General features: G+C 42.5%; 1 protein-coding gene across 2 annotated transcripts in view; it reads right to left on the bottom strand.

The window, feature by feature from the left end:
* Positions 1-356: 356 nt before the first annotated feature.
* The window catches only part of RCF3 (RNA-binding KH domain-containing protein), a 47036-nt gene continuing 25862 nt past the window's right edge, over positions 357-21530 (bottom strand). For both annotated transcript variants that reach the window (XM_087666026.1, XM_087666027.1), the window contains exons 4-8: positions 5467-5715; positions 5016-5255; positions 1539-1606; positions 1339-1447; positions 357-1176 (exon numbers count right to left, since the gene is read on the bottom strand). In XM_087666026.1, coding sequence (XP_087522152.1) covers positions 1018-1176; positions 1339-1447; positions 1539-1606; positions 5016-5255; positions 5467-5715 — 825 coding nt within the window. In that variant the 3' untranslated portion in view covers positions 357-1017. The remainder of the gene's footprint in view (positions 1177-1338; positions 1448-1538; positions 1607-5015; positions 5256-5466; positions 5716-21530) is intronic.

Consider the following 21530-nt stretch of genomic DNA (forward strand, 5'->3'; position numbering starts at 1 on the left):
TTGTAATTTTCAGTGGGTAATTTCACTAGATTTACTGAGGTTCCATGGAGCATAAACTCGGGCAAGATCCTTCAAAAAACCATCAACTGTTAAAGGTTTCTGTTTGTTATTTACCCAGTAATTCTAGACAACATCAGGGCCAATGATGGATGCTTTGGCTGTTCACTGTAACCTTTCAAAGACCATTTAAAAGAGGCCCGCATCACCGTTTTAAGACCAATTAAGCCATACTGTAGATACTGTATCTGACACCAGTAGGACAATCATAGTGCCAGATTTTAAGGTAAAACTTTCCCTAATTCATAACAGAGGAAAACTTGATAGTTTCGAATCAAATATTAGCAGCGCCTGCATAATTTCAAAAACTAATTCCTTGGATTGATTTGAACCAAGTTGTAGAGAAGGTGAAGAAGATCTAGGGTAAACCATGGCCATGCCAATAAAACTAATGAAACAAAAAGAGGTTCCATCCAAACAGACTTCATTCAACCCGCAGATACCTCGTTGAACAAGGTAAGAGCAGGCTCAACACTGCACTATCGGCCAGAGTACAACCCCTCCTGCAGATTTCAAAATTCCCTACCACTGATGCAATGTAGTAGTGCCACTAGCGAAATTTTGCCAGAAATGTCAGGGAACAGCTAAGGATCGTACAATGAGCAGCCAGCACACAATTCAAGCTCAGTCTGCAAGTTTGCATGCTTTCCAGTGGAAGAATTATCAGGTGAGCTGTACATGCTTTGATCAACGCAAAACAAAATTGAAGTCGCCTTCTAGGTAGGGTAGGTTTCAAATGTTTTAAGGTGAAGACGCAACACTCGCCAGTTCTCAGCATGTGATGGTTTTACTCTCTTCTCTGAGAGTGACAAGATTGCATAAGCACCTTGGGGCCAAATCTCAAGCTGGTAGAATTCCACTTGTTTCTCAGTAATATTTCCAACAATTTTTTTGTAGTGAATAGCATGCCAAAACAGAATCCACCAATGTTAAACCGTAGGTATTACTATGATTATAAGGTTACGCCCCATAACCAAGAGAAGATGATTGACCACTCAAAATGAATGCTTGCAATAGAGACTGTGCTGCATGTGTTTGCTCTGGTGTACCAGAAATCTCTACAATTCTCTCAGATGCTCCAGGTATGACATCAAGAAGGTTCACCTTTGCACCAGACATCTAAAGAGTCAAAAAAACTGAATCAAATTCTACTGCATATCTATGTAAGCAGCTTCATAGCTGTACCCAAATGTGTCAAGCTGCGAGAGCAAAGAGCCAATCTCTCCTGATATTTACTGTCACTCTCCACATTCAAGAAATTGCATAATAGACAACCAATACCTGACGGATCTGGACAATTTTTGCACCACCATCGCCCATAATGGAAGGAACAGCCCTTGAAGGGATAACTACTTCAACTGTGGTTTTCGTGACTAGTGCACCCGTTGATCTGCACATCTCAGCTCCCAATGGAATGAAATACCAAAAGCAGAGACAAAAGAGAGAAACTTAGACCAACTAAAAAGATCAGCTCTGCGTACCTAAATAAGTCAGAACCCTGTGGAAGACTAGGATTGTCATACTCTGGAAACCTGCCTCCAAGAATATCCTGGCATTGCCATACACATTTACAACATGTTCTCTCAAAAAACTTAAAAGCAAGTAAACTGATGAGATATTAGGATGTAAAACAAACAGACCAAGTACAGCAATGCAAAATAATGATTAAACAGCAGCACAGCAGATTTAATTGTCCTCCATTGTTTACTTTAGAAGTAAAGACGTGGTCATTCATTCCTTCATTTTCACCAGAATATTACCAGACTGGAGCACACATTCACATTGGGCTTCTACACAGTAAGAACGGACTTCAAAAGGCAACCAACTGGATCGCTTTTGCCACATGTATTTGTACAGGGGTTTGCCAGTAATGTAGGTATGCTATCAGTATAAACCAGTTTGGCTCCTACTCCTCACAAGAACAAGTGTGCAGGTTGTTCCATTTCACAGGAATTTCCTAGCTCCTTGGAGTGGTCCATCAACAACTCTGAACTGCAGTCTGTTGGCAGTACCTTCCCAGAATATTTAGATTAGTAGGAAAGATAGCATTAGTAAGGACCCAACCACCAATGAAGCATCTACATGGGCTGGCATTGTACAGACAACAATGGTAGTTATGTGGAAACTAGGAAACAGAACCATAAACCAAAATGAAAATACAAACAGCCATTGAGAGAAGGAAAATGGGGGAACACCACATCATCACAAGGCCCTATAATTTATGTTTCTATATCTGATTACTAAAGGAAACTGTTGCAAAAGGTTAATGCTAGGAACTTGGACGTGGGTGTGGGTGTGCACGTGTGCATTGTGCACTGTGCTGTGCTGTGCTGTGTGTGTGGGGGGGTGTGTGTGTTCTAGGGTGGCTTGTGTGTGAGAATAGCTATTGATATGTGCACGCATGTGTGCATGCAAGACACACACACCCATGCACGCACAAATCCTTATTCAATTCCATTTGGACTCCATGATCATTGTGTGTGTGCACGCGCGCGCGCGCGCGTGTGTGTGTGTGTGTGTGTGTGCGTGCGTGTGAGAGAGAGAGAGAGAAGGCTAACAGGTGTTTCCCCTTCATACTTCTCCCATGTTGTTGGGGAAATATTTACCCCAGCCATTTCCCCAGGCCCCAGAAACATTTCCCATCCGTTTCCCCCAATCCAAGACATTTCCCCCTAAAACACATTTGAGTTTATTCCAAAACAGTTTCCCCAATTCTCATCTGTTTAGGGGCCATTTGCAGGGTGTTTCCCATAACTATAGAAACAATGGTCACAACTATAGGAAACCCTATAGCCAAGGCATTGTCCAATCACCCACACAATTGTCAACCACTAAACAAGTTCCCCATGCCCAAGAAGGCTCAAACACAATAAATGTCCACTTCTACTTTGGATCATTGAATACATATTAAACGGAGATGTATGAAGGGTGCCTCTCTATAAACAAACAGTAATCCACACTCAAGGGCAGCCACAGACGAGCCACCAAGGGAATGCCACTCAGTCAGTTCACGTGTGGAAATGGCTAATTACTTGGTTTCTAACACCCCCTAATGATGTTCGACCCCCTCTGAGATTCCCTCCCAAATACATTGCCCAAGTGGTAAAATGTCTACCTCAGCCAAAGTTGATGTCAAAAAACTTCAATGGAAAGCCTTATTAATTAGAAAAAAAAAATTGACTCTCAACTCCACTAGCCAAATACCGGGTGGCAGAAGCATTAGCCTTCGGTGAACTACAGCATACGCAATCTCAAGAGGATGGTACAGCCAAGCGCAATTGTCAATCATGTGCACTACTTATGTCCTTAACAGATGCCCATCTAGAGCTTTGAAGAGTATCACTACCAGAACATTCAAGAGTCGGCAATCTCACAACCTATGGCAAAGGGCAAGCCTTCCACAAAAGTTTTTGTCAAACATATGCTCTACTTAGATGCTTACTAGATGCCAATCTAGAGTTGTGAAGAGTACTACACCTTCTGAGCCATTGAGTTAGAAAAAAATCTGAGTTGTAAGGAAGGTCTTTCACAAGAATATCCACTTTCAATTCACCCAGACCGTAGGTGGAGATTGGCCTTGTTTTTTCTGGGCCTCGGGACCTTTGTTGGGGATATTTCTAGATGTAAGTCTACATACAAGACAGCATTTACACATACTTTGAAATGTATTTTGCTTGGACACCTATTAGCCAATATACATATCAAAAAACCATTGCCAACACCCATCTACACTACCAAAAAACAAGGAAATTTTAAGAAGACCCTCTATGATGTTCACTCACAGTACCAGAGGGCACATGGCAGGAAAGCTACACTCAGTCAGAGGTTGCGAACGGGTGTTTGTGCCCAAGCCAACTTCTTCAACTAGCCCTTCACAACAACTCTGTGCTCTCCCATATGGCCATCATCCAGCTTACTATCAGCTGCCCACCAACTCTTAGCTGGTCATGTCTCCTGTGGCATACAAAATGTGTCTTGGTTTAAGGGCAGCAAGCAATGCCACATGGTAGGTCTGGCAGGCAATCCTGACAATGCTCATCAGATCTGTCCAATCTGCAGATTTTAGCTTATAAAATACTGTTTCTCCCCCCTCCCAGATGTTATCTGGGCAAAACCAAAAACCTTTCCCAAGCCACCCTATAGCAGAAAAACAAAGCAACTTCCGGGTTTTGTGCAGCAGATTGAAAGTATTGAGATCCAACAGTTGGAAGCTGTGTACTCCAAAGCAGAAGAGCAGAGATTCAGGTGCACTCCTTCCTAGGGCAGGTTGTCCCTTTGCAGTCAGCTCCAGTACCTTGTAGACATATTTACTGCTGTTTTTACTAATTGTCCTCTCCTAATTTCCCTCTGACTTGAGCTGAGTGCTAGGCATCTTGCAATTCTCAACATTAATAAAACCCTTAAATTCAAACCTCAAGCTCCCTCCACAAACATCAATCTAGCTTAGCACTACAAGGGCAATAAACTATTAACATCAGAAGTGTGGAGAACACCAGAAGACAGACTAATCAAAAACTTCATAGTGTAATTATTTGTATATGCACCACATATGATTTCAAGTTCACTTTAGATACTATTCCTTATCTCTGTAATGGGCTCACTAAAGCTACTTTTGTCCCCATCTGCACCACGCTGCATGCATGCCTACTAGGGTCTCTTGGATGTTTGCTGGTGCAAGTAATTCCATTCATTATTGTTTCTTTTTGCAAAGAACTAGACACAGCTTCATTATACACACTTACACTCAGATGATACCAAGGTTCTAAAGAAGATAAGTCTTTGCAAAAATCTACTCTTGTTTTTTGAACAGCCAATGCACTACTTAAGATTCCTGTGAATGGTGCACAAACATGTGCACTTGCATGCAACCTTGCATACAGTAATTCATTTGCCGCTTAAAAGCGTACTAGAACCTGAAATTTAAAGGTACAAAGCATACCAGAAGTTAACAGACAAACCTTTCCAGGCCATTGTCCAGGGGTAGAAAAAGATGTTTGAAGGCTCGAAGAGAATGCCCTCATATTACCAGCATTGGAATCTGAAAAGTCTGCTCTTGCAGGGGATCCACGTTCATGATACCTCTGACTCCTTGGGCTGCTTCCAGAATTTGAAAGTGACCTCTCATTATACAAATTTGTTCGCAGCCGCTTTGTCACTTGTATTAAAGCCTCTCGGGCCACTCTTATATCACCTACAATCTGAGGTGAAGACACATCAAGAAACATCATTTTACAACAATTTGATGAAGTCTCAGCTTAACAAATGGAAAATTATCACTGGAAGTTTAGGTCTGGTGGCTGAAAATGCATACCGAAGGATGTCTAATGCACCATTCATTTAAAAAAAAGTAAGCTGCTTGATATAATGAACAAATTAAGACATACTCAAAGACAAGAGTGTTGTTTAAACCTGAACAAGCTCATCAGCAGGTAATGCACATTTGGGTAGATCACCCTTGCCCAAAATGCGTATATTGGCGCGTGTCAATCTTCTCATTTCTGATATGATACTTCCACCTTTCCCAAGCAAACACCCAACCTGATTTGAAGGCACCAAAAGCCTTGATGTTATGACTGCATCCTCATCAGTGCCAAGATCTGCAATCCTACTTTGGACATGTAATAGAGCCTCTTGAGCAGGAGATATGTTGTCATCATGCTGCAAGAGAGAATTCAACTTTAATACAAAGAACTGACAGCAATTTATGATAGATAAGCAAGCTCTGATCATCACTTTAATAAACCCTTTCGGCATCACATAAGTTATGTTTACACATCTTCATGTGAAGAAAAAGGATGCATCCTGCAATTCAAAGGCTGATTTTTAAATTCAGGAACAGTCCCTCATGATCATGGATAATTAAGTAGCTCAATGTATTCATTCGACAAATAAAGGGGCATTTGGCTGATGAGTGAACTACGATTAAAGGCAACACCCAAGGTGGGCATGGCACTCCTTTGCAGGAACCTATCTGGATAAGGCATTTTACCAAGTGACGTCCCAAGTCTCTAGCTACCGGAGCCCCTCAATGGGGTGCTTGGTGCCCACCCCCACCGGCATAAGACTGGTCTTCCCGGAGCTATCAACCGGTAGTGGAAATAAGTGGACTTGTCTGCCAATGAAACCAGGGGTATAAGAGTTTGGCCTTGTGATAGCACTTACACAACTTATTGTGCATACCCAAGCCACAAAACAAACAAAACAAGAGTGAATTAGGATAGGATACAGCCCTAGTTGATTATGGATGAGCACAATCGAAAACAGCTCCATGTAGTCATCCAACAACAAGCTTGGTCACCTAAGGAATCACAAAATTATCACATGAGGCCTGATGGCAGCAACTATCTAGAAAATCAATTATCATGTTGCGAGAGCCAAGGCCAGATAAGATTGTAAAACTTCCATGAAATGTAGGCATTTGCACAGGACATCTCTTTAGACTAAACCCTTCTATGTCAATCATGTCTAGTCACAAAGCATGGATACTCTCACAACTCTCTCAATGCAACCTGAAGAGCTAACTTGGAGAGTGGTAAGAAGTCCATTTTATGAATTTGTAGAACAATTTGGAATTATGTCTACAACTACATGCATCAATGCATGTGAGACCTACATTGTTGAACAAGTAAATTAAAGGCCTAAATGTAAAATAAATTATCATGCATTTGGGCCTGATTTAACTCCACAAAGACATCCCCAAAAAGGATTACTTACTCCTCATAAATAGCCTGAAACAGATCCTTTGTGAATAAGACATTATTTTGGGACAATCGAACACATACCCAAAATCCCCCTATAGAACATGCTGTGGGCATCCATACTTATCCATCATCATCATTATCCTTACTTTGCTCCAGCCATCAGCCATCACTCTCTCCCCTTGATGTCCACCAAGAGCTGCCACCCACACATCTAGAGGTGCCACCTTGCCATTTGGAGGTGCTTCCTTAGCGCTCAGCTGCCGCCCTAACCTGCTGAGGCTGCTGCATACCTGTTGGAACTGCCACCCTGCCTTCAGGATCCATCGCTGGCCTGATCAGTCCGTTGTCCTGCTGTCCAGCCACATCATCACTGCCTGGAGCTGCTGTTGCCTGTGTTTTGCTGCTGCCAGAGGACTGCTGAGATCATCATATTCACCATCATTTGTTGAACAATGGGCTGCATTTCAACCAGCAGAGACTGCAATTTGCTGCCCAGAGTCAATACCAGCATCCTACTGCCCAGAAGACGGTTTTGCTCCCTTCATTGCTGCCCACACCATCGTCATCATTCTGGATGGACTGCTCTACCCCAGTCCTTGAGATGCGGAGGTTTCATTGAACATTCATCAAATTGTGTTTGTCATGTGTCATACATTTGTGTTCCTCTGGTTTGCCCTAGCATTTTCTTACATGGTATCAGAGTGTGGTGCCCTTGATTAACACCTCAGCCCTGATTCAAAAAGCTTGGCACCAAAGGTAGCGGGAGAACACTCTCGAAGGTTTCTCAACCAACCTCATCAAAGCAATTCCCCTCACAACCTATTGCCACGGCACCAAATTCCCACTCATTACAAACTTCTAAGGGAGTGGTAACCTAAGTCATCCTCCATGGCTGAAACGAAGGCTTTTGTCAAAACTACTATGCCATCACTCATTATGAACACGTGGAAGTCCCAAGACAGTTTTTGGAACCACCATATGAAGCAATTGTCAAAATAACAGGTATGCTCTGGTGCCATGCAAAATAAGCAACAATACAGAGAGATGGGATTTATGAGTAACACAAAGCGTGTATGGCAAACACTAAGAGAGGAGAAACTCAGAAACACAAGAACATGATGATGATGCACTGAATCATGCTATGAGAAAAAAAGCTAATATAGTGGAGCCGAAGCTCACAAGATAACTCTAATGTCATGTCTGAAAGCAGCAACACCTGTGGGAATTTGCATGGTGAAGGGAGTGAATCACAGTCCTCGGAGTAGTGGGCTATCGAAGTAATCACTGGAAGGTTAAGGACAATTGTTGAGGTAGCAAACTAAAGTCCTTTGATGCCACCGGAGGTGTAGAAGATGATCATCAATTGTCAAGGGAACGAACCCAATCCTCTAATGCAAGGGAGTTACCTTGGCATTAAAACGCAAATCCCAAAGTGTTAGAGCTGTCAAAGGCAAGGAGAGCAGCCCAGATGCCAACACCAAGTGGATAATTATGATGGCAAATGATGGAGGATGAACCAACTACAAAAATGCAAGTCCCAGCAATCTCTGTGATGACAGACAAATGATGAAATCACTAATGCTAGGTCGTGTAGACTGCCGCTAAAGGCAAGGATGCTAATGCCAAGCTAGAGATGATGACACTAGGAAGGGAGAAGACCTCAATATTGAAAAACGTAGATGAAGGTGGAACCTAAAGGAAAAGGGTGTTGACGCCAAGCAAAATATGATGCCAGGTGAAAGATGCTCCAAACACAAGACCCAATGACAGAATAAGGCGCCTGAAGCAGAAGCGGAATGGTGAAGGCAACCACGAGCCACAAACTGCAATGTCCTCCTAAGGAGGTGTGAGGGCAGTGGAAGGGGCTGGTCAGAGAAGGGAAGTGGTGGTGGTGACTAAAAAGGGTGGTAAAGAATGACTAAAGAGATTGGTGAGAATGAATGAAGTGACTACCTATTTATAGGCAAAAGCCGTCTAGGGTGGCGCGCCACTGAAGCACGCACTAAAAAGTGGCCAAACTGTGAACACCAACCCTTTTTGGGACTATCAATGCGAAACCCTAAATGAAGTGTATGAACTAAAAAAGTGTTTCTCAACAACAATTCCTAGTAATCTGCAATCTTGAATTCCATCTCGTAATACTCTATTACATTCGGCATAACATCCTAGTGACCAAATCTAAAACCTCAAGGAGGTGCACAACAATGGGAGCTATACAACGGTGAGAATCTGGAGCTCGTAGCTCAAAGAGAACGCACGGACATGGACTTTATAAGTCTTCTTATTTACTAAGTGCGTGATCTTGTGATGTAAACACGCTTTGTAACCAGCCTTCCTTCCGTGGATGGGTGGTAAATCCCTTATTACAACTTAATTGCAGTAGCAAACAATTAATGCAAAACTGAAAATACAAATTTATCTACTGATCTTGGACAATAAGCACCCAATTGGCCCCAAAATTCACGTCTCTTTCGGTATTTGTTTAGCTTTATTAAAGAAGAAGTTGATTTACAATGAGATTCTCCCAATCCCTTTCGGTATTCCAACTCCCCCTGCTGTTCAAAATCACCAACAAGTCTTTAATTTGATTTGCCCCTTGATTCAAGCAATCAATTGGCCTTAACTTGCTTTGATAGAGATGGAAAATGCCCCAAATTCAATTATTTGCTGGTCCCTCCACTTGAATAGGCCTTGATGGAGATGAAATTGCCCCAAAATAATTCCAAGTCTTGGAGCTTCCAATTTTTGGCACGCTTCTCGAGGCTGCTGCTAAACCCTAATTAGTAATTTCTGCTACAGATTAGGATTTACAATAGAGAAATCTGAAATTTATCAACCTCCAAGGATCCAAATGTTGTGATCTTCGAAGCAAGGCTGTAAGATGGCTAGGAGATGAGAGGAAAAGCTGTAGAGAGAGAAAATTCAGAGTTTTGTAGCGCTAAGAATGACTGAAAATCAGTCAAATGCAGCTGCTACCCTGCCACAACACCTTGTAGATGCCAAGAACTGAAGAAAATTAGTCATTTACTGCTGCTGCCCTGTCTCAACAACCTGTAGATGATGTCTCCTTTTATTGATTGGTCTTCTCCTGCCCTTGGCAACCTCAGAAGTTCCTCCAATGGCTGCAAATCAGACCAACAACCTCTCCTCCCTCTCTCTTGCAAGCTAAATTTTGTAAAAATGTCTCTCTCCAACCTCTAAAGACGTTTTTCAATCTTGCATGGGCATTTTTGACAAGTGGCAACCTTTCCAAATGGTTTTTTCAACATTTTTCATATTTAAATATTAATTTTCAGCCTTTAGATACTGAAAATTAATCTAATGATTATTTCGGTGTCCTGAAAAATAATCTGACTAGCCAATAATTAAATTGGCTGGGCAACTTCCATTCCCGAGTGTCTCTACATCATCTTTGACCACCTAATTGGCGTTAGGTATCATTAAACACCACTTCTCTAGTGTCACCAACTGACACTTATGGCCAAATAAATGACCTAGGCCAACAACTGGCACCAAATACCACCAAGTACCTGTGCAGCATAACTTATAGCAACTTTTGCCTTTGACATCCCATGATTTCTTTGAGTCCCAAGCTCGTAAATTTACTTTAACCGCAATTGCACTTCACATATGCAACATTTACTTAATCATGTGATTAAAAATTAATCCACATGTTAAGTGAGATTTCAAAAATACATGTCCTCATGACACACACTCTCTCACTTCCAACCTATACTGAGCCCACCACATATCCAACATAGTTTCAAAGCTTCAAGCTCTTAATTCCTGACACGAGGGAAATAGATTGAGGTATTGTGTTTTCCTTAATCATTGTTTCATGTGTTCTTGCGCTTTGTTTGGATATGAATATTCATGGCTTTCTATACGCCAGCTATCACAAGGACGTGTACTTTCTATGCTTACTTTTTGCATTATTATATTGTGCACAAGTCGGTTAATACCCAAGGTGATTAGTGGTGGGAATAATTGGTAAAAGTTGTATAAAGTTACGTTGCATAGGCATTTGTGAGTGCCTGGTGTGAGTTTGGGTATAGGGCCTAGGCCGTTGATTAGGTCATTGAGATATCAAATAGTGGCATTGAGAGACTAAGCATTTATTAATTAATTAATTAATCCTAGTCCAAAGCCAATTAGCATGGGGACAATTAAATATCCAATGGGGATTAGCCCATTAGATGTGAATGGGCACTATCTAGTTCTTGGGGAATGTCAAATGGATAATTCATTAATTTTCACAATTAAATTTTTGAAAATTAACTAACTAATACTGAAAATTAAATTAGAAGACTACCAAGTGACAAAATAAACTATCACTTGTCAAAACCACCCATGCAAACTGAATGAGAAATATTTGGGGGCTAGCTAAGGGTCATTCCAACCATTCAATGCATTGGAGAGGGAAAGAGAGAGAGAGAGAGAGAGAGAGTGTGTGTGTGTGTGTGTGTGCTGCTACAACAGAGCCAACAGTTTGGGAGCATTTCGAGCCAGCCAGATGGGTTTCTACAATAGGTGACTGCTCCCACAAAGTGATCTACTAGCAGCTGGCAAATGCCTATAAGGACTCGGATCTACAAGTGACAACATTAAATGCTGTCCTAAATAAGGGTAGCAACAAATCTAGACACTTTTTGGGGATAGAATTATGAAATTTCTCTCTCTACAGCTTTCTCTCTCATCTTCTGACAATCCCTCAACAGTTTCACACACTTCTAGCTAAGGGTTAAGAGCAACTAAAGAAACTATTGTTGAAACTCTAATTTACAGCAAAAATTAGGCTTTCCGTAGTCACCTCGGGATCCATGCCCAATTACTAAAGACCCAAAACTCGATGTAGCAACTAGAGGTAAGAAATTTGCAAGTGAACCAAGGGGTAGCCCATTCTCAATTTATTATGGCCTACATGCAAGAGATTGTGACCCAAATTGTGCCAAGATTGTGGTATCAAGGGGCAAACTGCACACAAGAAATGTTGCTCATTAAGCACAGCCATTGCATTGAAGATTGAAGGAGATCAACCCATATCTCAATGTACTTCAACCTTATAGCAATACAAGATAAAGAAATACCACAAGGGGCACTAGTTCTTGGGACCAATCAAGTGTCAATTGCCCAAGATTAAGTGTAAAGTTTGCATTTTCAGATTTGTGTATTAATTGCTTGCTGTAATTTGAGATAAATAAGGTGATTTACCACGCTTGCCAAGAAGGAAGGCTAGTTTCAACAGCATTCCCGTTTTCGTCCCGTAAACTTTTTTTTTGGGATTGAAATTGAAATTGGCCCTTGGACACCCAAAGGGCAATAACCACAATAATGCAAACCCTTTGATTCAGCAAAACCATAAATTCAGCACTCAATCACATCCACTGGTTAGACTTCACCAACTTCAAACTATCCATAAGTCCATTTGTAGACCTCAACTTGCCAAATCCTAGAAAACAGAGCCAATAATTAAGCTTAAATTCGTGGACCATTCTCCATGTGAGCCTGTCTTGCAAGGTTTCCCATGCATGCCCACACTATTCCTCTCACAATGGTGAGCCAAGTGACAATATAGTTCTAAGAAACAACACTTTGTCCACAACAAAAATGTCAAAAAAGAGCAAAATGCTCAAGATCTCAAAGAAGAAAAGAGAATCTCTACCTGAGACATTGAACCACGAAAATAAAAACATGCATTCATCTCAAATTGCCTACATTTATGTATAATTTAGGCTCATTAAAATAGCCCTTAAACACAATTAAAACCATTTCCAAAAACAAAAGCCTCTTATTTTCAAAGAATAGGACAAACGCGCAAAAATCCTCTATAAAACAAAGATGTTGAGGGCATCCCATTCCATCCCACACTTTGCTTTTTCTCTCCAACATGCCCATATCCTACATAAGTCTTCCACCAGCCTACAAAGGCCATTGCCCTTACTGCCTAGCCCCTATTCACATCATTGTCAGCTTCAAAAGGTCATCCCCCAGTCTTGAGGATCCTCACCCAGCTCACTGCCATCTTCATTTGCAAACATATAGCTATCACCTAGCTGATCTACATCAGCACTCACCATCTAGAGGACTTTCGCCTGCTGCTGCCCCTGCATTTTACCACCTGAAATGTGTGTTTTCAGTCTAGCAGGACAGCCAGCAATCATCATCATCATTCTCACAATCCGCTTTCCCTCAAACTGCCATCTCAGCTAGCATACTCATGTTTCTTGCTGCCCGAAGTCTCCTACAACCATAGTCACAAGTGACAATCATCTTTGGATTTAGATAGTGGGGGACGATAGCTTCTTTGCGTCTTGCATCCCATTCCATGTGACTATAAAGTCATAAGTGATGGCAATTCCTCCTCATTCCTCATTGCTCATCCCCATCCTGTTTTGCATCCCATGTGACTATGCCTACTACCACAAGGACTGTGCTTTGCTCCCTCCATTGCTGTCCATGACATCATCAAGAGTGGACAACTAATGGAGTGTTTTGCAATCTATTGTATCTAAGAAACACTCCAACATCATTCTTCATTTGCATCTAGCCCAGTCCGTGAGACACAAAGGTTTTGTTAGTAGTCATGTTTGTCATGCACTATCATCTCCTAATTGTGAGCCTCACTCTGAGCCAAACAGGGACATTAGGAGCTCTGGTATTCAATCTCTCATGTGTTTTGAGAGAGGAGGCAGCTCTTTCTAGAGCACACATTTTCTTTTTCAATCAGTTTAGGTGTGTTCACATCGGCTGGTTATTTTCCAGAGCACAGTGCATTTCTTTTCCAATGGTTTTTGACTGCATTCACACCACACAATATGAGGCGATCAGCATTTTCTATTGGCGATTGCACTTCCTGCATTAATGGTCAGCCAGCATTTTTTGCCCCAGTTTTATGCAATTTGCCAGTTTCAGGCATTTCTTGCTATTTATAGCTGGCTGCACCTAATTGGCTAGTCGTTCTTATTTTCAAATTCCAGCAAACTCCGACATCCAGTCTTATTTTCAGATTCCAACACACTAGAACATCCAAGTCATTCTTGTGCTGCCATCCGCTGATCTGATGCCCTCACTAACACCTTGGGCTGTGTGCAAGGACTGATCAGTCCTCATTGTATTATGGTATTAGAGCGGTAAAGACGGACTGACTGAGTGCTAAACCTATCTGAAGAGGAGATTTCAGCATGACACAAGGCTGCATTTCCAAGATTTGAGGGCGAGCGGGAGGGCTGCGCATCGGATCAAGGCCGAAGCGAGCGTGGGCGTGCGGGAAAGGAGTCCAATTGGTGAATTTGCTGCAGGTTATTGCTGTTTGAAGGGGAGGAAGGCTGTGTTTTAGGCCTTCCATTGCAGATTTTACTTTTTCATCGCCTCCGGCGGGTGAAGAAGGTTTGGGCAATAGAGGAACCAGCATTAACAGGCTGCATTTACATAGTCAAAGGGGGCTGATTTTGCATTTGTGCAGGCGTTGCAAGTGAACATGTCTACAGAGGCTGAATTGGAGTTCCAAGCGATCATGGATAGAAAGGTACCTGTCCTACCGGCTCTTCCATCAAATCAGAAGCTTGATGGTGACAATTACCGCATCTGGCGGGTGATGATGTTGGCCATTCTTGAGTCTTATGATCTAGCAGAGCTTGTGTTGGAGGAGATGAACCGGCCCTCGGTGCTAGATGAATCCAAACTCTCTTCTAGTGCTCGTGCAGAGTTGACCAAGGCCCAGTCTCATTGGGACAAAAACTAAATGCCAAGATTTGATCTTTTCTTTTTCCATCTTGTACTACAACTGTGATAGCTCACATCGAGCACTTGACAGTGGCTCAAGAGATATGGCTGGAGCTCAATCAGATGTGCAACCGGATGACCCTGATAAAGAGAGTTTCTTTGGAGGCGCAGATGTGGACATTGTCCATGAATAAGTCTTCTTCGCTTCGGGAACATATCAACAAGCTTCCGCAACTTCACATGCAAGTTCGAAATGCAGGGAAGCCTATTTCCTCTGAAGACATGGCGATCGCTTTACTATCCTAATTACCGCCATGATTCGGTACCTTTTATTCTGCTCTTATTGCATTAGGGCGGGAGTCGACTCTTCGGTGGGAAGAGTTAGTTCCTATGGTCTTGGACCAAGAGGAATAGTTGAAGGGATAGAATACTTCCAAATCGGAGACTTTGGTTGATCAACCCTCTCAAAAGAAGGGGAAGGACCAAAAGAAAAAGGAGGACAACAAAACCAAGAAGGACAATGAGAACGAATCGACCTGCCATATTTGTGGTAAGACCGGTCATTGGAAGAAGGATTGCCCCGACAAAGACAAGACGGACACCAAGAAGAAGGACACGAAGGATTCTAGAGCAATGGCTGCACCCTCATCATCTGCTTTTCTACATTTAGCGATCATTAAGGACCCTACATCGATGACTTCTAATGCTGTGACGACAGCTCCCCAGGCTCGAGAGCGGATTCCGAACAGTGGTGCTTCACGGCAAATGACTCCTTCCGTTGGTATTGCCCATTTGTGACCTTCACATGTGTAGATTCTCATAGGAGATATCTCTTCTGTGTCTATTGCTGCGCGGGGTGAGATGCAACTTATTCCAAATAGACGTGGTGGTACCCACACTTCCGAGGTGTTGCATGTACCAGGCTTGGAGTATCACTTACTCTCTATCCATAAGATTTGTTCCCTTGGTCTCTTGGTGGAGTTTGACAGAGATTCTGTTTAAGTCATTGAACATGGATCGAGGAAGGTTCTCTAAACAGGGTATGAGGAGAATGGCATCTACAAATTGAAGTCTTCTACAGCTCTTACCTCACTTCTTCTTACCTCTCACACACAGTTCAAGCTATGCCATGCTCGGTTTGGCAACCTGAACTATGAGTACCTTCAGAAGGCATCGCAAGGGTCTTTTGTCCACGGGTTGCCGGACAATGTGGTGAGCCATCAGCCATGTGTCTCCTACATTCGTGGGAAACTACATCGGATGCGATTCCCGACAAAGCTTCGCAGAGGTCTACTTCACCTTTGGAGCTTGTATCTACCGATCTTTGTGGCCCGATAAGGACTGAGTCCATGAAGGGGAGCTTGTACTTCATGTTGATCATAGATGACTACAGCAGGATGACATGGGCCTAATTCTTGACTTTGAAGTCAGAGGCTTTCTCTCACTTTAAGGATTGGCTTCTCTTTGAGGAGAACCAATTTGACCAGCGACTATAGACCTTGCATTCAGACAAGGGCAGTGAATTTGTGTATAATGAGTTTGCTAGTTTTTGTGCAGATAGAAGCATTCACCAGGGGTTTGCATCCTCAAGAGAATGGCATTTTGGAGCGGAAGAACCAAAGTGTTATCGAGATGGCGCGCACCATGATGAAGCACCGACAAACACCTCAGTTTCTGTCGGCCGAGGCAAAGACTACCACAGTTCACATCCTCAATCGATCTCCCAATTCGGCTGTTGATAGGATGAAACCTTTTGAGGCTTACTTTGGGACGCAACCTGATGTCTCTTATTTCAGAATCTTTCAGTGTGACGCTTATGTCCACATTCCGAAGACGCAACGTGACAATTTTGAGGCAACTTCCCAACGACAAGTTTTTGTTGGCTACAGCTCCCAGTCCCAAGGTTATCATCTGTTTGATCCCGTCAAGCGGGATGTCTACACGAACCAAGATGTGCGGTTCGTGGAAGTTCCTGCCACAGAGCGGGATAAGAAATACCTCGTCCTTGGAGATCCAAGGGAAAGTTGGGCTCCCGACACAATTCCTTTGGCGCCCGAGCCTCTTGATGAAGATTATTCTTCTGATTCAAAGTCTTCTCTTCCACCAACTTCCTCAGTGGAGCCTCCACCGATAGAGGCTCCCAAATCTTCAGCAGATGGAGAGCGTCAGGGAGAGATCCGACCTCCTCCTCATTGGGCCCGTGACATCCTCCGAGATTCAAGGATCGAGGGGATCTCTGAGGAGTGGAAACCGCAGGATGGACCACGGAGGTCACAGAGAAACCAGGCACTTTCTACAAAGCTTGTTTACTCTAGCTATTGTTTGATGACCCGTGTTATGCAAGATCGAGAGCCCACTTCAATGAAGGAGGCTTTGCAGTCTGCTCATTGGCAGAAGGCTATGGAAGCCGAGTTGGAGGCTATTGAGAGGAATGGCACTTGGTCTCTTGTGCCTTGTCCCTCTCACAAGAAGGTGATTGGCGTCAAGTGGGTCTTCAGGACCAAGTACCTTAGCGATGATTCTTTGGACCAGCACAAGGCTCGCCTTGTTGCTAAAGGCTTTGCTCAACGCCCAGGCATTGACTTTCATGATACTTTTGCCCCCACTGCTCGTATGGCGACTATTCGAATTGTTCTTGCCTTGGCTGGCCCTAGGAGATGGCTTGTCTATCAGTTGGATGTGAAGTCTACCTTTCTTAATGGTGATTTGCAAGAGGAGATCTACGTTGAGCAACCTCTTGGCTTTGGATCCTCGGATGGGAAAGTTTACAGGCTGAAAAAGGCCTTGTATGGCCTCAAGCAAGCTCTGCGTGCATGGAACGAGAAGATTTGGCTTCTCAACACTTATGTTGATCTTTGATTTGCTGTGGGTTTTTTGGCAAGGTTCAAAAGTGACCCCAAACAGGTGTATTGGCAGGCTGCCCTAAGGATTCTTCGATATTTAAGAGGGATCTCTCACTTAGGGATTTCTTATCCAGCAAGTACAGATGCTTCAGATCTTGTTCATGCAGGTTGGAGCGACTCGGATTGGGCTGGTGATGTGAACCACCGACGGTCTACTACCGGCTATTGTTTTACCTTGGGTACACGTGTTATCTCTTGGAGTAGCAAGAAGCAGCCCACAATAGCTCTTTCTTCTACTAAGGCGGAGTATCACGCTGCGTCTTCCACCACATTAAGATTATGTGGCTTCGGAGATTGTTGGAGGAGCTTGGCTGCCCCCGAGACTCATCCTACTCTTCTGCAGTACGTCAATGAGAGTTGCATTGCCTTGGTGCGGAATCCTGTATTCTGTGCCCGAACGAAGCACATTGAGATCCATTATCACTTCATTTGAGAGAAGCTTCTTGATGGGACCATTGATGTGGAGTGCTGCAAGATGAAGGATAATCTTACAGATTTGTTCATGAAGGCCCTTCCCCAAGCTTTACTTCGTCAGCATTCCAGATCCCTCAGCCTGATACCTCATCCAAGATCTGAGAGAGAGTGTTAGAGATAGAGTCATCCCATGGACAAGCTGTGCTAGGGTTTCTGCATAATTAGGGTTTGGTACAACAATATACAGCATACGGCAAAGGACATGCCAGCAGCAGGTAGTACAGTGCCACATCAGCAAGACACGTCAACAGTCTGTGCACGTGCCACATGGCAGGACAATGTAGTCGGACAGTTATTTGGCATTATTTTATTGCAATCATGCAGTCGACCTGATCATTTTTATGCATTTTCTTTCTGCTTTATATAGCAGTCTTCCAGCACATTGCTGACACATTATTCAAATTCTAATCTTGAGATCTGTTGGCTGAGACAGACTGTGCTCAGGTTGACGGAGATCGAGGTTATCAAGTCGGAGACACACGCAGATATTTCCTCTGTCTCCGTGTATATTTCTGCACTCTTATACAGCATACTACACTGTAAATTTTATGTGCTTACACTATCTTCTTTTCTCTCTCTTCTCTCAGTGTTTATACTCTCTCGATCTTTGTCCTACACTTCCACATCGTTGCACTCTGACACCAAGTGTCATTTTTCTCAAGAGATTCCATCTCTGCAACATGGCTTTCTACCATTTCTTGCTATCATGTTTGTCCATTGCTTCCTTGAAGCAAGACAGTTTATCACAATCTATCAACATGACATAACCAGCCACATTGTTTGCACCAAGAATGAATCTATCAGGTTGTCTAGTAGCCCTAGATGATCTCCTAACCCAATAATCATTGTTTACTAGCTGTTGAGCCTACAAATTTCCATTTGCAGCTTGCTGTCCTAGCATTTCAGCCTGCAAATCAGCATTAACAGCTTGTTGTTATGGCTGTTCCTACACATCCAATGGCTCATCATTGTGGGTAATGGCTAGCTGCTCATTTCCAATATTATTTTCTACATTTGCAAGTTCATTTACAGCAAGTATTTGCTGTTGTACAGCGGGCACATTTTGTTATCCAAAAGGTATTTCTTTCCGGAATACAACTATCACCAGGTGGTGATACTTTTTACAGTTGCTTTTCTTATTTACTTATATAAATATTTTATTTTTCTTTTCTTTTGTTGTTGTTGCTTCTTACCCCCTGAGTTCTCTTGGAATAAGCTGGGATCTTTGCATGGCCAAAAGAGATAGCAATTGGGACAAATTGGACTAATGGTTTGTCTGAGCCTTAAGACCGGTTCCATATTAAATGGGCATTGAAGAATAGAATGGCAGTGGTTTGGAACTGTGTGCTTGGCCACTGGAGATGGTGCAAGACAATGAGTCTGGCCAAGACAAAAGATGCACATGTGAGAATACTCACGAAATAAAAGTCACCGTAACTGAGCCACATTACACTTTTTGATATGGTCACAATGATAAAAATTGCTCAGAACAACTTGAGGAATGCAAAGGTCACCATCCCTAAAATTTAGGGAGTTACTATTTTTGGACCCCAAAATCTGTTTGCATCATTATCTTTGTTTTTGCACAAGGATTAATTCTCTAATCTGTGCCGAAGTCAAATTTTTCACCGATCATGAAGAATTTTAGACCAGAAGGTTTAAACGGGAAAATTGTTACATGTATGCCATGTGGCACAAATTTCCAAAAGAGAGAGAGAGAGAGCATTAAAAAAAACGTAATAGACATAAGGGGTAGATGGAAGAATAAAGTTTTGAGGAGTTGAGGGCAAATTGCTGCAAGAAAATCAGCCATGGAGAGTACTTCTATGTCTCCAACTCAAGTACGGAGGTAGAGCTTGCTTCCTCTGATCAACTCTCTCTATTCTCAAAGGAAATGCTTCATATGATGGGTTGATTCCATCGAAGGTACAATTCTATGTTTTAATTGAAATTCTGCACATGAATCATTGAGTATTGGTCACAGAAAATGCAAGACATACTGGACAGTAAGAACAGTGAATTCAGTGATCTACACTCTGTAATTCTGCACACGAATCATTGAGTTTTGGTCACATGCTAAACAGTAAGAACAATGAATTCTGCACATGCTGGACAGTAAGAACAGTGAACTCTAGACATGCTGGACAGTAAAAACAATGAATTCAGAGATCTGCAGACTGCAATTCTGCACAGGTATCATTGAGTTTTGATCGCAAAAAATGCTTCCTAAAAGGGATGTTGATCAAGACATGCTGACATGTTCTTATGCAGCTGGGATTTACTCAGAAGAGATGAAAACCAACTATTCACAGGTTATGTATTTTGAAACATTATCATTTTTATAATTTTTCATCTTTTAATTGATAAAGAAATACCGAGAGGAAAATTGGTCTTCGAGGCCAATCTGGTATTAAGGGGAGTAAGGTCTCTGCTTATGTGTGTGTGTATAAAGACCAGGTGCTAATTGAAGGAACTACCGCTTTATGTGAGTCATAGACCGGTTTCAACAACCCTACGGACTTCCTCTATTCTTTCTGCCCGTTTGCGCATGCGAACTTCCCGAAAGATAATATCATTGCTGCGTACCACTTTTCTTTTCTCGGGATCCCATAATCTATACCTCATTTCACCTTCATCACCATATCCTAGGAAAATACATTTACAAGACTTTGGCTCAAGTTTGTTGCGTTCTTCTTTACGTATGTGCACAAATGCTTCACAACCAAACACTTTCAAGTGTGTGCATACGAAGGTGACTTGCCCAACCACGCTTCTTGGGGAACCTGTTTGGTGACTTGTTTGGTGACCGATTAATCAAGTGTACAGCTGTCATAACAACCTCTGCCCAAAATCATGGGGTAATGCAGCATGAGACAGCATCATACGGACCTTATCCTATATGGTTCGATTCATACGCTTTGCAACTCCATTTTGGGGTGGATTATCAGGGGCAATGAGCCCCCTCTTTATCTCTTTGTTGTCACAAAATGCTTGAAAGGCCTTGGACACATATTCCTCACCATTGTCAGAGCGAAGACACTTAAGTGTCTTACTAGTCTAATTTTCAACCAATGCCAAGAATTTTTGAAACTTGTCAAGCACTTTGTTTTTTCTACGAATAGGGTAAACCCATACCTTCCATGTAGCATCATCGACAAAGGTGACAAAGTATTTATTTCCCCCTAAAGATAACCCTAGCATTTGATATACATCAGAATGTACTGACTCTAGAGGAGAAGATTTCAACAAAAAAGACTTCTTATGAGACGTTTGTGCATATTTACCATAAACGCAATCATCACAATGCTCAAAATCACCATAACGAAGACAAGGCAAGTAACCCAAACGAGAAAGCACTTTCGTTCCAATTTGACTCATATGTCCCAACCGGCCATGCCATAAAGAAACACTTGGTTGCTCGGTCACGACAACAACATGGTCACACACACTAGATACATGGAGAGGATACAAGGTATCACTTTTACAACCTCTGGCAATCACTCTAGATCCCCTATAAATCTTCCATTTTTCATCACCAAAGGTGGTATGAAATCCATCATCATCTAGCTGCCCTGTGCTAATCAAGCTTTTCTTGAGCTGAGAAACATGCTGTACATGCTGAAGTGTGAAGACAAAACCATGCTAAAACTGCAATTGCACGCTGTCAATACCT

This window comes from Lygodium microphyllum, chromosome 24 (assembly GCF_053477565.2).
Source record: "Lygodium microphyllum isolate KBCC chromosome 24, Lygodium_microphyllum_v1.1.10, whole genome shotgun sequence".
Lineage (NCBI taxonomy): Eukaryota > Viridiplantae > Streptophyta > Polypodiopsida > Schizaeales > Lygodiaceae > Lygodium > Lygodium microphyllum.